Source organism: Oncorhynchus mykiss, chromosome 16 (assembly GCF_057628025.1).
Source record: "Oncorhynchus mykiss isolate SJ-2025 chromosome 16, ASM5762802v1, whole genome shotgun sequence".
NCBI classification, from domain to species: Eukaryota; Metazoa; Chordata; class Actinopteri; order Salmoniformes; family Salmonidae; genus Oncorhynchus; species Oncorhynchus mykiss.
The window spans coordinates 50,954,224-50,969,879 of NC_143037.1; the positions used below are offsets into that span (position 1 = coordinate 50,954,224).

The window sequence follows — 15,656 nt, forward strand, 5'->3', positions numbered from 1 at the left end:
CTCCCTGAAGTGGTGCACAACAACTGACAGCTGATGTAAAACCAGAAGAGATCACATTTTGTGTAGGGGGTGAGTTCACTCACTTGGAATGTAAAAAAAAAAAGGAAGAATAATGTTTTATTGTGACATAGCCCCAGATAGATGCAGTGCAATGTGTTGTTTTACAGCACATTAGGGTTAAGTGTCTTACTTAAGGGCACATCAAAATATTTTTTACCTTGTCAGCTCAGTTACTGGCTCAACGCACTAACCGCTAGGCTACCTGCCCCCACCAATGGAGAAATCTAGTCTTGAGGAGGGCTAAAGAAGTCACACCACATGCTGTGTGTCTCACACAGGTTTTTTATTGATGTCCCAAATCCAAATGGGAAATATTTCACTTAGAGTAGGTGATGACAAAGCCTAACGATATGTGGACAATGTACAAATGTGTAGAGAAAGACAATAAAGAAAAAACAATAAAGAAACATTATTTTAAGGCATATCTTTTTACAATATACAAAAAAGCTGCTTATCAAAAGTTTATGTTCACATGCAAGCAATATACACCACATTAACACGATCACAAAAAGGAAAATATGAATCATCTTTAAACAATATCAACATGTACATTCAGATTCATACTTGGGAGAGGAGAGAGCGCATCAGTCCATTGACTGACAAACCGCAGTCAGGAAGGGTTGGTTTATTATTTTGTTATCACACTTTGTGAATAGTAACTCCAAAATGTATACCTAAATGTTTTACAAAGATATTCAAGTTGATTTACAACATGTATAATGAGTAGCTCACTAAATAGTGCTCTGTGTGTACTGTATGGCGCAACACTTTGGAGGTATCCTGCTTTAACTCCTTATCCATACACTCCCAACACACAGTTTACTGATTATCATAAAGACAATGATAACTTTTTTTTAAAGACTTATTTTTGTCATAATACAATAGGGTAATATATTTGGGTCAAAGGTATCCCGGGGTTTAAAATGCTGTTTGTAGATCCTTCACAATATTCACAATGATGAAGCTGGTTTCCCAGATCACCAAAACCTTGCATTTGTGCCATCACCACATCCCATGTCTTCCTGAATAATATCCATCTCCATCTAATCCAAGGCACATGGGAGAGTGATTCAAGAGTGTCATAATGCAGCATGTCCAGAGGTTAGTTGGTATCCTTCCAGAGAACCGTGCCTCCAATGTTGGGGTCATTGTGCCAGTGATTCTTTTGGTCCTCTTATCTCCATTGCATGCCCATATAATTTCCATCCATGTATACTCTTCTGTAATGAAGAGATGAAAACAAACAAACAGAAGGTCAATATAAAAGTCTCCCATACTGTAGGACAGCATAGTACTTCATGAAACCCCCTGCATGCTGCAACAGCTGGAGGTTATTATCTCGAGGCATGAAAATGGAACACAACAGACCATGGATACACACTATTCAACAAAAGAAAACATGCTACTGTCTTGTCAAGCATGCCATGCAATAAAAAAGGAATGGAACATTTGAAATGAGATTTTCTCCACTTAATATGATCACAACTCACAGTAATGAGAGGCAAGCAAAAGTAGGTCAACTCTACTACTGGTTCTATGAGTTATGAGGAGGATGTGGTGTTTTAACTGTGGATGTGACGCTAGACACTGTGAAAGTGTTTTAACTGTGTATGTGAACCTAGACACTGAAAGTGTTTTAACTGTAGTTGTGAAGCTAGACACTGTGAAAGTGTTTTAACAAAGGATGTGAAGCTAGACACTGAAAGTGTTTTAACTGTAGGTGTGAAGCTAGACACTGTGAAAGTGTTTTAACAAAGGATGTGAAGCTAGACACTGAAAGTGTTTTAACTGTAGATGTGAAGCTAGACACTGTGAAAGTGTTTTAGCTGTTGATGTGAAGCTAGACACTGTGAAAGTGTTTTAACTGTAGGTGTGAAGCTAGACACTGTGAAAGTGTTTTAACAAAGGATGTGAAGCTAGACACTGTGAAAGTGTTTTAACTGTTGATGTGAAGCTAGACACTGTGCAAGTGTTTTAACAGTTGATGTGAAGCTAGACACTGTGAAAATGTTTTAACAGTTGATATGAAGCTAGACACTGTAAAACTGTTTTAACAGTTGATGTGAAGCTAGACACTGTGAAAGCGTTTTAACAGTTGATATGAAGCTAGACACTGTGAAAGTGTTTTAACTGTAGATGTGGAGCTAGACACTGTGAAAGTGTGGTTTCTAGCTACAGGATGTAATGAACACAACATTTTCTCCACATGCGTCCATGGTGAATTTGTGAGCCTGCTTAAAGACCAAGATCATTTGGCAAAACCTTTGGCCAACCGGGTAAGACATGGCCACTCATGAGCTGTAAGTATCTGGAATGGAGTGGAATGTGGCCAACTAGGCCTTGGCAGTGTGTGTTACCACTGCTCTGGCTGTACATTTAATGAATGGTCTACATATTGATTTCACCTTGATTGAACCTGTGGTGGACACCACTAAATGAGCTACAGTATATTGATCAACATGACAAATGATGAGACATAGATGGAAACTGACAACAGTGACACTGATGGAAATGGATTACCACTACGACAGCCTATTTGCATCTCATCTCACCCTTCTGTGTTTGAATAGTTGCCTAATGGTCTTCCTCAGTGCTATTGGCCACAGCACCAAACACCTCTACTGACTCCACTGGCATTGTATCAGACCTCTTCAACACATTGCATTCTGGGGGAAATCTATGTACATGACGATTGAGCATGGACAGTTAGTGAAAGGAGAGAAAGATAGAAAGAAAGTGAAAAGATCACCAGTTCATATAAACTATAGACTACTTCATTATTGGGGTTTAGTTTCACACCAACAGACCAAACAAACTGAACATGCTGCCACATGATGTCACTTACTAGCAAAGACTGTTCATAGATAAGGATAGCATTTGAATCTCTGTTAATGTCGATATGACAGCCAAAATAACCTGTCCAATCATGAGAAGAGCTGGAGGAACAGGAGGAAGAAGGTGGAGAAGAGTAGAGGATGCAGGAGGAGTAAGAGCAAGTGGAAGGACAGTGGCAAGTGGTGACAATGCTAGAGAGGTCCTGAGGCTCAATATCGTGACAGGCACACACAGAGAGTGAACAGAGGTGACATCCACAAGAGTACATGCCATTGAGTATGGGGTGGAGAAAACATTAGCAGACAGACAGCCAATTATAAGAGTGGTCATAGTCTTGAGTGAACCACTTCATTTCCCATACTTAGTGATACTGTTGTCAATTCTATATTTAAGCAGTACGGCCCGAGGGGGTGTGGTATTGGCCAATATACCACGGCTAAGGGCAGTTCTTCTGCACGATGCAACATGGAGTGCCTGGATAAAGCCCTTAGCCATGATACTGTATATTGGCCATATACCACAAACCCTCAAGTTACCTTATTACTACTATAAACTGGTTACCAACCAAATTAGAGCAGTAAAAAATAAATGGTTTGATATACCACAGCTGTCAACCAATCAGCATTCAGGGCTCAAACCACCCAGTTTATAATAGCCTGTATGGTATGGAAAATGTAGGTGCGGTGCTGTGGTAGGTTACTGGTATCACCTGGTATGGGTGGGACTGCGGTTGTAATTGCCATGGGCTCCTGGGTGAGGGTGCTGTGGTGACTCTGTCATGTTCTCATAGTCTGTTACACCCACAGCCAACTGGCTGCGCCAGTTTCCTGTGCTGGTTGATGAGGAAACTAGAAAGAGAGACATTTTTTAGTTGGACTAAAGTAACAGACACATACTGGGGAGTGTCAGACAATGACACCCTAACACTAGTTTCATGTCCACATCCCGGGTCCAACCCTAACCCTCAACCCTAACCCTAACAAACAATACAGCATATATTGTCATACAGTATGTTAGGAATGTATGCATTATATTGATCAGAAAAAAACGTGTCCCTCTGTGTTACTGAGGGTGAGCAGACCGAATATATTATTCTGAGGTGACCTGTTGCAATATGAGGAGAAGCAGGATCTATTTCTACCTGAGGAGTAGGAGGTGGTTCGGCTGGAGTGGCTGAAGGGGGCTGGCATGGTCTGGTATCCCAGGCTGAGCTGAGAGCCGTTGTCATAGTCATACCCAGCCAGACCCCTGCCTGCCTCTCTGTGGCCACCGCTGCGGTGGTACCAGCCTCTCAGGTGCTCAGCCACCAGAGCCTTCTGCATGTTCTTCTGCAAGGGCTCGTTGCGGGGCCCCTGTCTGGTCCGGGGCAATCTCATGGTGGCGTATGGGTTCTGAGCAAGGCTGTCCGCTCGATCACTACTATAGGTCCTGTAGCGCTCGTGTCTGTGATAATTGTGGACTTGGTAGGAAGGGTTAACATTGTAGTGGCCCTCCATCTCGTTCTCATACACGTAAGCACCGTTGGAGTAGGGCTCCATGTCTGGACAGGGGTAACCTGCCACGTAGTAAGCAGTCGGTGCATAGTGCGCTGGGGGCTCATACAAATAACTACAGCCAATATGATTCTGGACCAGATTAGGCATACTGCCTGTGTTTCCATAGACCTCCACCCTCCTGTGCAGCTGATGGTTGCGGGTTCGAGAGTCCAAGGTGCAGTAGTGGGGGTTGCCTGGGTAGTCCAGGCTGGACTGACTGGTGAAGGAGGAGCAGTCCTCCAGGGCCTCTGTGCTGTTGCTCCTGCGGGCAGGGGACAGGGTGAAGACTGGCTTCTCTGAGTCGGTATCCTTTAGTATCCGTTGCTGGGACTCCAGACTGCCACTGCGGTGCCTGAAGGACTGGGAGTTCCCATCCGACCTGCAAAAGTCACACACCCCAAAAATGTTAATAAAAAAAACAACGTAATGTGTTATTGTCACATAAACGTGTTGTTAGACAGTTATCAAGCAAATAGTGTTAAGAAATCCGGATGTACAGCATACAGTACTAAATACTTATGATTACAATAGTTTTCTGTTAAACGTTTGGATGCAGGTATTGCTGATGTAGTGACCGGGTAAGGGTTTGGGTAGGCTGGTCTGAGAGGGGGGGTCTCACCTGAGATGGCTGCTGCTGTAGGCGTTGCGGGTCATAACGGGGGTGGAGGGCATGCTGCGTGGGTCCCGTGGAGATCTGGGTAACGTTATGGCGGGGCTGCTGTGTGCAGATGACACCTCTCTGGGGTGAAAATGATGTGAAGCATCCTGGCCGTCAAACGCTGCTAACCTGCTGAGACTCTTGTTGTGGTGGTGATCCAGGGAACGTGCAGGGCTGACCTGAGGGGAGCACTGGACCGACCGTGACCGGGGCCTCAGAGCACCATCCGAGTCATCTGGACAAAGAGACAAAACTCATGGTCAGATGGGATTCGTAAAGGCGCTGTTGCAACAAAGGTCATATAGCTACTGTTTAACTGAAATTTGTCCCACTCACCGTCATCCAGAATCTGACTGTCTGACAGTGAGCTCGTCTCTGAACGGAGGAGCTCATCTAGGGATGAAGGACGAAAGCACATTATAGATGAAAGATTATAGTACAAATCAATAAACTCATACAGTGGAATGTGTGTGTGCCTACTTTTATGTCCAGTACCTGCGATAATCACAGAGGCTCTTTGGGTAGGCTTCTTGCCTTTCTTGATTCTGTACTTGTTCATCTCATCCTCGACCTGCTGCAGTTTCCTCATGGCGTCCTGACAGTTCCTCCTCCTCTTCCTCTTCACCGTCTTACAGATCTCTGCCTCCGAGGCCAGTTTCTTAGCTGCTTCCACGATCTTCCGCTGCAGAGCAAACCTGCTCTCCAGGTTCCTCAGATAAGGGTCCTACAGATCAGAGTATACATACATCAGTATAGACAATATTGCAGCAGAGAACGGCAGATCCATTTCAATTTCAACTGAGCAATTGACATGCATATCCAATTGAAAATTACAACACAATGTAGCCATAACAACAAGGTAATATTTTGCAGTAGTTTGTGTGCGTATTGGGAAAGACAGAAGACAACTCATCAACACGTGATCCATACAAAACAGGACAGGACTTGAATGCAATCCAATCACATTCCATTCCTCACACAAAAACGGTACGGTACAGATGTTACTCTGCATAGAATAATATCCTAACAACCCGGTTTACAACCCTCTATGAGGAAATCATGGAATTCATGTCATGTCATATTCTACAAAATATTAGTCTCTCGTGACAAACATACATAATCATTTACCTGCAGTTGAATGAACAAATCGCCCTCTAGTGGTCTCATGGGTGAATGTTATTAATTTTTTAAATAATTTCATAATAAACGTTTATTTTTTTTAACGAAGACAGTTCTGTTATATTTCAGTCTTCTATGATGTATATAAAGTGTAATATTGGATCCAAACTCAAAATTGAATACATTTCAACTCTATATCTGACATGGTACAGGTGTCTTGTTTTTTCCCCCAAAGCAAATCAAAATCTAATTTAAGCCCATAACCATGTGTGCGAGGTTGTATACGTTTGTTTCAAAGTAGATTTGTTTAAGACTACAAAAAAACACTATGTGTGACCCTGATTTAGCACACTGCAGTAAACTTAGGAAGGCCATCGTGCACGTGTGATTAGGTTCTGGGTGCCAAGATTAGCTAAATATATATACATATACTGAACAGTGCTGTTTCAATACAGACCTCGTTGTATGGGAAGAGGTCATCCAGTTTGAAGGCTGTGCCAACTCTCCGTCTGACCTGAGGAGGTCTCTCGCCTGCAGACAGGGGATACTCTTTGGGCAGTTTGCCCGTGAGCTCCTGAAAACACACAACAAAGCATCCAGGTCATTTAACTTTACAGCAAACAACTGGAGGAAACAGACACACTCTTCACTAAAGGAGAGATCACGTACAGGCTCTTACAGTTACGGAACGTTTTACTCCAATAGTCTCAACTGACCAAACTAAGGCAATTTATAAAGTAGTTTCACTGGTGTTCTACTGAATGAGCCTGGCTGTAAAGCAAAAGGAATTCCTTAACTGTATCAGCCCAGCACCTCCAGGTGCTCGTAATGAGCAAAATCAATGTAAGCAATTGTCTACAAGCAGAGAGTAACAATGAGAGTTAGCTCACCGCCTCTCTCAAGCAGATTTTCTTCAGCTCCTTTGTTTTCTGGGTCAAGACATCTTGGATCTCTTGTTCCTTCTTCTTTAGCTCAGAGATCTTCTCCTTTTTCTGCTCCTCGTCCACTGCTGAATCTGCAGACCCTGTAGTGGTGACGTTGTTTACACTGTAAATGTACCCTAGGTCTATTTGCTTGTTTTGGTTGCACATTTTCTAACACAAAGTACATACAAATACCGGTAAATGTGTCCTATCCCTTTCCATATACAGGTATTTCAAAAGAGAAACATTTAGCTAAAGAGGTGACTTTGAGCGCTACCAGAATACCTGTTGACGCCAGGCTGCCAGTGCTAGCCATAATAAGGTTGTGCTTTAGGTTATCTCCCAGTCTGGTTATCTTGGTTCCTCCTCCATGTTCTGTTAAATCCATGGCAATATCACCCAAACTTTTCGCTGCACTTATTTTACCCTGTTGGGATGGAGAGATTGAGGTGATTGAGGATTAGGGATTGATATAGTCAATACATACCACAGACCTACACTGTCTACATGTAAATACAAGCATTTAATCCTACATGAAGAAATTGATCAATTTGGTTGGTATGGGGATGCATAAAGGTGCAGAACACAGACACAGTGATTGAGTCAGGACTCAAAATGGATCATATTACATGGTACCTTACACCTTACCTTGCTTTGCTTCCTGTCCAAGTAAAACTGATGCTGACTGATGGCCATGACCCAGATGGTTTTGATCAATGAGTGGCTGGCGTACCATGTGTGGATGACTAAGCCAGTCTGGCCAAATGTACGCTTCGTCACTGCCCGCCTGTTTAGAGATACACCATGATTATTCTCAGGAAGAAGAGCTTCTTCGGTTGTCTAAAGGGAATTCAAATACATGAAGTTGTGATAAATATCTATAGTTTGACTTGCCCTCACCTGTGGGGGTCATTCACCTCAACAGCAAATTTCTTCTCCCGAAAATACAAGTTCTCCAGTTGCTTCCACTGGTACAGCTATGGAGGTAAACACAGAGAGACACAGAAACAACTGATTAACGGTTGGTGAAACCTTTCACTTAAACTATGACTGTCAAAGCCATTGTAATTAAGAATTTGTTCTTAACTGACTTGCCTAGTTAAATAAAGGTTAAATAAAATAAAAATCTAATTTTAAAAAAGCCTGCATATGACACCTTCATATGTACTCATTTAAGGTACATGATTAAATCATTACCATGATTAATTACCATGATTAAAGCAATGGTGAATCACAACAGATTTCTAAACACTTCTACATTAATGTGGATGCTACCATGATTACGAATAATCCTAAATGAATCGTGAATAAGGATGAGTGAGAAAGTTACAGAGGGTCAAAGATCATACGGCAGGGTAGCCTAGTTGTTAGAGCGTTGGACTAGCAACCGGAAGATTGCAAGTTCAAACCCCCGAGCTGACAAGGTACAAATCTGTCGTTCTGCCCCTGAACAAGGCACAATTGACACTGTTCCTAGGCCGTCATTGAAAATAAGAATTTGTTCTTAACTGACTTGCCTAGTTAAATAAAGATAAAACATTTTTAAAAAACATGCTAACCTAGCAACCAAAAACGAACTGCAAATGCATCAAACAAGTTTGTAGAGTCACAAGCTTGATTTAGTCATTGCGTGCTAGGAAAATGGGACCAAATACTAAACTTTTGCCTACTTTATTTTTAGAATCTTTAGGAGTGTCAATTATCTTGACCTGAACCTTTTTTTTATTGCTTGTTAAATCTCTTTCTCTGAGCAAGTGTATTAGTATAAAATAATATAATTTCCCAATGTTAAGCACAGACTATAGCTCAGTATTTGAATTATTTCATCATTATTGCTCATCTTTATCAAGGGTGTCAATAATTTCACACCACTGTAGCTGTTTTTCGTTGAACAAATGAAATGGTCAGCATCCAATATGGAAAACTGTACCTTCATCTCAGACTCTTACCAGTAGAGGTCCAGTAAATAAATCCTTGCTGTCTGTATTCCTCTCTGTCGAGCTCAAACAACACAAACAACTCCTTCCTTCCCTTTCCCTTTCTCTCCGCTTCCAACAATTCTCCTCAGGTATTCTCATCACTCCGAATGGTAACACCCAGGCCCTGCCTCCCTGCCTTTGACATCACAGAAACACCATCCTCCCTCCTCTCAACACTAAACGTCTGCCCAACCAGCTCTCCTTCTCTCTTCATGTTCAGACTCATAAGCCCATAGACCATAAACTTAATAATGTGATACTGTAGAGACCGGATCACAAAGCTGGGTGTTCCTCCTCTTCTTAACAGAAGAACACCAAGCTAGAAAACATCCACTGAACCAGAAGAACGGGTTACACACTTTACATGCAGGATTCTCAGAATGATAAATAAGTACATTTGTTAACTGGTCAGGACAAAGTAGTGCAGGCATACCTCTGTCCTGACATTGATTTGGTTATGAGTGGTAGGTTGTCAGACAGAATTATAAGAAATACAGGCCTCCAAAGTCATGTTTACCTGAAGGGATCGATCAAACAGTCTGGTTATGAACTGACTGTCACTTGGATTTTCAAGTCTGGCCTTGTCTGCTCCAGCTGTAATGAGGGCCCAACCCTGATCAGTGGAATAGGTGATGAATGTGTGCGAGAGGTCTAGTGCTACGTGCCAGAGGACTCTTTATCCCTGCCCTGTCATTTCATCATTCCTCAAATAGACTGATGAAGCTCCTAGCGCTGTCAGACATAATTTGACTGTAGCAGGCAGACATCTTGTCTGCAGAATGAATCTCCTATGTGCCTGTATAAAGGCTATACTGCACAATGACTGCTGTACACTGCCAATAAAATAGCTCATGCAAAAACGAATCCTGTACTGTAAGTAGAGGAGAACACAAACGGGAACAAACAAATGACCGTACCTTCCGTGGTTTCAATTTGTCCTGCAAATCATACTGGCCAATTCCTTTGTAGCTGATCCCAAGCCACCATGGGATGCCTTGCTTGTCCTGTGAGGCAAAAGCATAGCACCATGACTGAACAGCATACGTCCATTCCCTTAGAGAAATCTGATTTTATAAGTGCAATAGCTGTTGTTGTGTGCATAGTGCAATATACTGTATTCTTACCTTTACTTCATAATAATGGACACCATAGGTGGGTAGGGATTCCACTAGGGTCAAATACCTGAATTAAAATAAGGTTCTATTACAGTAGCATCCCAAATTCCCTCTTTCATTTTCAAAAGGTGGTTCACCATATAAACATTATAGATGGTACTTTACACAGGACAATGAGAGCCTGATCTGTTAAAGATGCCTACAGTGAATCACAATGATTCACTGGCCAGACAGTAACTGGAGTGGGTTATTGATTTCTATCAGACCTTGGTTGCGAGAAAGGAGATAGAGTGTGTATGTGTGAGTGAGAGAATAAGGGAGAGAGAGAGCAATGACAGAGTGTGAAAGAGAAGGAGGGAGAGAGTGTGCAAGACAGCGAGAGAGAGAGAGAGATGGAAAGAGAGAGGGGGTGAGGGGTGAGAGCAAGATGTATGAAGCCAGGGCCTGATGTCTTTTATCTGATGACTTGTGGTGAACAGGCGTGTATGAGAGGGAATGAGGGATCATTGTTTTTACAATACTCACTTCACTATGGCCTGTCCTCTGGAGACTCCTTTCAGCTGTTTGTAATGCTCTATCACTCGATCCTCACTGTAAAAAGCATGATGATGACACCTTCAACTCCTAAATTATGGGCTGCATCACTCCTCCCTCTCAGGAATGCATCATGCATCACAAATCATTGTCTGCAATAACATTGCTGTTGAACCACTTGATATTGAGCAGTCTTTCTAAACTAAACCGTTACCAAGGTTAGTTTACCAGTATGTAAGTGATGGGTGCTCCATTAGCACCTTGTTGGGAAGAGTTGGAAGCTTCTTCAGTTCCGTTCTGGTGGTTTCATCACTGAGAATAATGATTAAACAGAATGGTTATGAAGATATGGATGGTGAAATTCCTTAACTACTGCTGTACATAACAGTTAGAAAACTATGTAGAGAAACCATGACCATGCATTGAGGCCTTCTAAAGTCCAAACAACCTGGAATGAGCTTCTAATGGATATCACCCCCATTCAGTTGGAGTCAGACTGTCTGACCCACAGGTGCAGAAACCTAATTGGCAGACATGCTCCAGGTGCATGGCCACATGGGAAGTTCCTGATAATGACCTAACTTAAGGCCTTTTCTCTGAAAGGACACAGGTGGAAATGCAGACAAAGGTCCACAGTGTTCCATAATTCCCTTTCTCTGGTTCCACCTGGATGGTCCCTGACAGTGAAGAAGGTGCTGCTGTTGCAATAGAAGCTTTATTAAAGGTGGTAGAGCTATGCCGTTAGAATCCAGCCCTGCAGACCTCAGCCTTGGCCGAGCTGTCAGTGGTATGAGACTCATTAGAAGGCCTCTGTGAGGTTTTAACAGCCTCACAAGACACAACATCAGTGCCTTCCCTCTTATAACAAACTATGCTGTCATTGATTTGACTGTAATTCTGTAGAAACAGTTCCATTATTGAAGGTCTTTGTTAAATGTGTGATGTTGTCTTGCTCCTTAGATACCTGCTGTGTTAGATCATTCATCACACTCATTAAGAGTGTTCAAAACCTTAAGAACACGTTTGCTCAGAACAGCCTCCAGTGTTCCACAGGGATGTTGACTCCAATGCTTCCCAAAGTTGTGTCAAGTTGGCTGGATGTCCTATGGGTGCTGGAGCATTCTTGGTACACAACTGTGGAAAAACTGTGAAGAACCCAGCAGCGTTGTAGTTCTTGACACTAACCGTTGAGCCTGGCACCTACTCCTAGACCCTGTTCAAAGGTGCTTAAATATTTTGTCTTGCCCATTCACCCTCTGAATGGCACACATGCACAATTCATGTCTCAATTGTCTCAAGGCTTAAAAATCCTTCTTTAAACATGTCTCCTCCCCTTCATCTACACTGATTGAAGTGAATTTAACAAGTGACATCAATAAGGGATCACAGCTTTCACCTGGTTTCACCTGGTCAGTCTATGTCATGGAAAGAGCAGATGTCCTTAATGTTTTGTAGACTCAGTGTATGTCCTTACCTTGAGAAATCCCCCTTTGCTTCCTGAATAGATATAAAAATAACATGTCAGACGATGTATGCTTTAGAGTAGCCAATTAATGTAAAGTACAAGGCCCCAAGCAAATAAGGAACTAACCTGCAAGGCGTTTGCTGCTAATTTGAAGACATTCTCACTTTCCACCTCTATATCCCCCTGTAAGAATGAAATCTTAATCATACATGCGTACGTGTACATATGGGCTCTTGAGACGCTTTGCAGGTGTCTGCATCTGAGCTCTGTCCCTATGACTAACTCATAATCATCGAAATAGAATTCTCTTGGACTGAACCGATCAGCAGTCTACCCTTACTGACTGTCTCATCTCATTCCAACATAGCTGTGACAAAACAGTGCTTCACAGCCACAGTCAGACTGTTTGAGGTTCGGTGGTATATAAAGAGGGAGAATGAGACGGTGAATCAGAGCAACCTGACCCTTGAGAAACCGAAGGTTATCAGTGTGATTCACCGGTTAGATCAACACAAAGCAGAATAAAATAACAAGTAGCTTACATTGTAGACGGCAGCTTTTGCATTCAGGAAGAATAATTCCACCGTCGTATTGTCTTTCAGCAGTGTTATACTCTCGATGTAAAACCTTCGGGGAAAAACACAAATAGAGGTTTGAAAAACAATTAGTTGAATACAATGATAAAATACATATTGCATGCATAATCAGTAAGACAATCCTTACATCTCAGCACCCACTACAAGACATTCCCTAATGTAATAAAACCCCATTCCTCATCATCTCAAACCAATAGAGGAGTGCTCCCTACTGGAAGGTATGCGCTACAGATATGGCGATGGTGCCATTGCTACCTGACCAGGAAGTTGAGGGCGATAGGCCCAGTTGCCTTCTTAGAGAAGTCATGTTCCAGAACTCTCCGGTCCAACTGCAAGTATTTACACTGACCACTGCAAGAGTCAATGAAGAAAAGTGTTAGATAAACAAACAGCACTGTGAAGACATGCATACAAGCATACATACAGTATACACACACACACACACACGCACACACACACACACACACGCACACGAACAAACAGCACTGTGAAGACATGCATACAAGCATACATACAGTATACACACACACACACACACACACACACACACACACACGAACAAACAGCACTGTGAAGACATGCATACAAGCATACATACAGTATACACACACACACACACACATGCACACGAACAAACAGCACTGTGAAGACATGCATACAAGCATACATACAGTATACACACACACACACACACACACACACGCACACGAACAAACAGCACTGTGAAGACATGCATACAAGCATACATACAGTATACACACACACACACGAACAAACAGCACTGTGAAGACATGCATACAAGCATACATACAGTATACACACACACACACACACACACACACACACACACACACACACACACACACACACACACACACACACACGCACGCACGCACACACACGCACAGACACGCACACACACACACGCACAGACACACACACACACAGACACACACACACACACACACACGCACACACACGCACAGACACGCACACACACACACGCACAGACACACACACACACACACACACGCACGCACACACCCTGTATACTCTAACACCCATATACTTACATACTTACACAAAATAAGCAATGTGACTTACCTGTCATCAGCAAACGTTAGTCCGAAGTATTCCTTCTCTTTGAGGTTAAAATGGGAGGACACCAGGTCTAGCAGTTCACGGGACAACAGCTTGGGCTGTGGAATAGGAGATTGTTTGAAGAGGGCATTAGGCCTATCTATTTGAGTGCATTATCATTTTTTGTCAAAACTATTTGAAATTCATAGGAACTAAATTAAATGTTACAATAATCTCAAGGGAAAAAATGAAGGCAGTATACTGTACCTGAACCAGCAGCTCGAGTTTCCTGTCGTCAAGGAGATGCACCTGGCAGAGTCTCCCCTCCGTCATCTACAATGGGGGACAGGAAGTTAGGTTCAAATTAAGTTCAGTACTTGTAGTATATGTAGTAAATGGTGTATTGGAATTGATCACAGTCAATCAACATCATCCCTGTTTAGATAATGCAAATCATGACATTAGTAGGACATTTCAGCTGTGTAGAAATCTTGTCTCTGTCAATGCAAATTGGCAAAGATCAAACATCAGGCTTCAAAGAGCGGTTTTGTTTTAGAAATGGTTAGAAAGCAAGTATTTTTTATTAACAAAGTCCCATATTGAGCAATTCACAGTCCAGAGAGCTTAATCCTGTTAAGGAAATAATCATTGATGTTGTTAATTACAATGACTCCATTGTCTAATGGATTTAGCACTATGGTAAACCAATAAGGATTTAAAGTCATTCTGTACACAGTATCTAGCCTTTTGTAGCATTTAAAAACATACAATACATACACATACAGTACTCCCAAAACTATCAACATCACACCTGATATCTCCCAAATTATAGCATACAGTACTGCTAAGATATAGGTTTCTCATACAGCACTGCTAAGATATAGGTTTCTCATACAGCACTGCTAAGATATAGGTTTCTCATACAGTACTGCTAAGATATAGGTTTCCGCTACATCCATACAACCTACAATGACTTACACATCCATCACAATATCACATAATAGGCAAGACTACAGCAGACAAAGACACACACCTCAACCAGCCCCTCTAACTGCCCTCTATTGTATGTGACAGAATGGGGTTGACCAGATGAAGTCCCCCTACTGATCTATAGAGTGCTGCTGTGCCTTGTGGAGTTCCCCTGGGACTACTGTCTCTGTGGTAATAAAACTACTATCACACATGTCTGAACACACTCCAGTCCAGAGCTCATCATCCTCAGCATGAAGCCCTTCTTCCTCAATTTCCACACACTGACATCCAACACGAAGCGAGCGCCTCTGACCACCAGCTTGTCCATTCTGCACGGTGTGCACGCTAGCTAACCCTCACCCGGGCCTGGGCTGTCCCTGCCCTGCCACGTCTGGTACCAAACCCAAGTCTGGCTGGGTTTGTTTGCGTAACAACATCAGTGCTATGTGCTGCCAACCCATTGAGCTAGGGCACGTCTGGCTCAGATGCTAGACTACAGACTGTGTTTTCAGAACGCTGCTTCTGCTAAGCCTGAGGGAACATGGGTAAGCCAGAAGACCTGGTGCAGGTGACTTATATTGTGGCCAAATTATTTATGCTCTAGGGACAACACAGGGCATGAGGAAACACAGATGATGGATGGTGTTAGATACCAGACAGTAACTACACTACTACCTCTTTAAGCATTCTCCCTTAAGGGCTGTCTCAGACAAGTCTAGTCAGTTTGGCTCCATCTAGATAGCCAGGACAGACAGAGATCAATGTCTGCTTCACCTGCCATATTT

The 15,656-nt window shown here is 42.6% G+C and overlaps 1 protein-coding gene across 7 annotated transcripts in view; it reads right to left on the bottom strand.

Moving 5' to 3' along the window:
- Positions 1–326: 326 nt before the first annotated feature.
- Positions 327–15,656, bottom strand: part of LOC110492160 (FERM domain-containing protein 4B) — a 29,951-nt gene continuing 14,621 nt past the window's right edge. The window contains exons 2-23 of one of the 7 annotated variants that reach the window (XM_036947106.2): positions 14,167–14,232; positions 13,924–14,018; positions 13,075–13,170; positions 12,766–12,850; positions 12,350–12,406; positions 12,233–12,255; positions 10,987–11,070; positions 10,750–10,815; positions 10,234–10,291; positions 10,027–10,113; positions 8,031–8,107; positions 7,779–7,917; positions 7,416–7,557; positions 7,098–7,231; positions 6,665–6,781; positions 5,584–5,812; positions 5,425–5,481; positions 5,050–5,323; positions 4,037–4,809; positions 3,605–3,743; positions 2,613–2,737; positions 327–1,280 (exon numbers count right to left, since the gene is read on the bottom strand). In XM_036947106.2, coding sequence (XP_036803001.2) covers positions 2,635–2,737; positions 3,605–3,743; positions 4,037–4,809; positions 5,050–5,323; positions 5,425–5,481; positions 5,584–5,812; positions 6,665–6,781; positions 7,098–7,231; positions 7,416–7,557; positions 7,779–7,917; positions 8,031–8,107; positions 10,027–10,113; positions 10,234–10,291; positions 10,750–10,815; positions 10,987–11,070; positions 12,233–12,255; positions 12,350–12,406; positions 12,766–12,850; positions 13,075–13,170; positions 13,924–14,018; positions 14,167–14,232 — 2,901 coding nt within the window. In that variant the 3' untranslated portion in view covers positions 327–1,280; positions 2,613–2,634. Of the gene's footprint in view, positions 1,281–2,612; positions 2,738–3,604; positions 3,744–4,036; positions 4,810–5,049; positions 5,324–5,424; positions 5,482–5,568; positions 5,813–6,664; positions 6,782–7,097; positions 7,232–7,415; positions 7,558–7,778; positions 7,918–8,030; positions 8,108–9,079; positions 9,443–10,026; positions 10,114–10,233; positions 10,292–10,749; positions 10,816–10,986; positions 11,071–12,232; positions 12,256–12,349; positions 12,407–12,765; positions 12,851–13,074; positions 13,171–13,923; positions 14,019–14,166; positions 14,233–15,656 lie in introns of those variants that run through there. The other 6 variants (XM_036947105.2, XM_090203141.1, XM_036947107.2 and 3 more) reach the window with 6 other exon arrangements.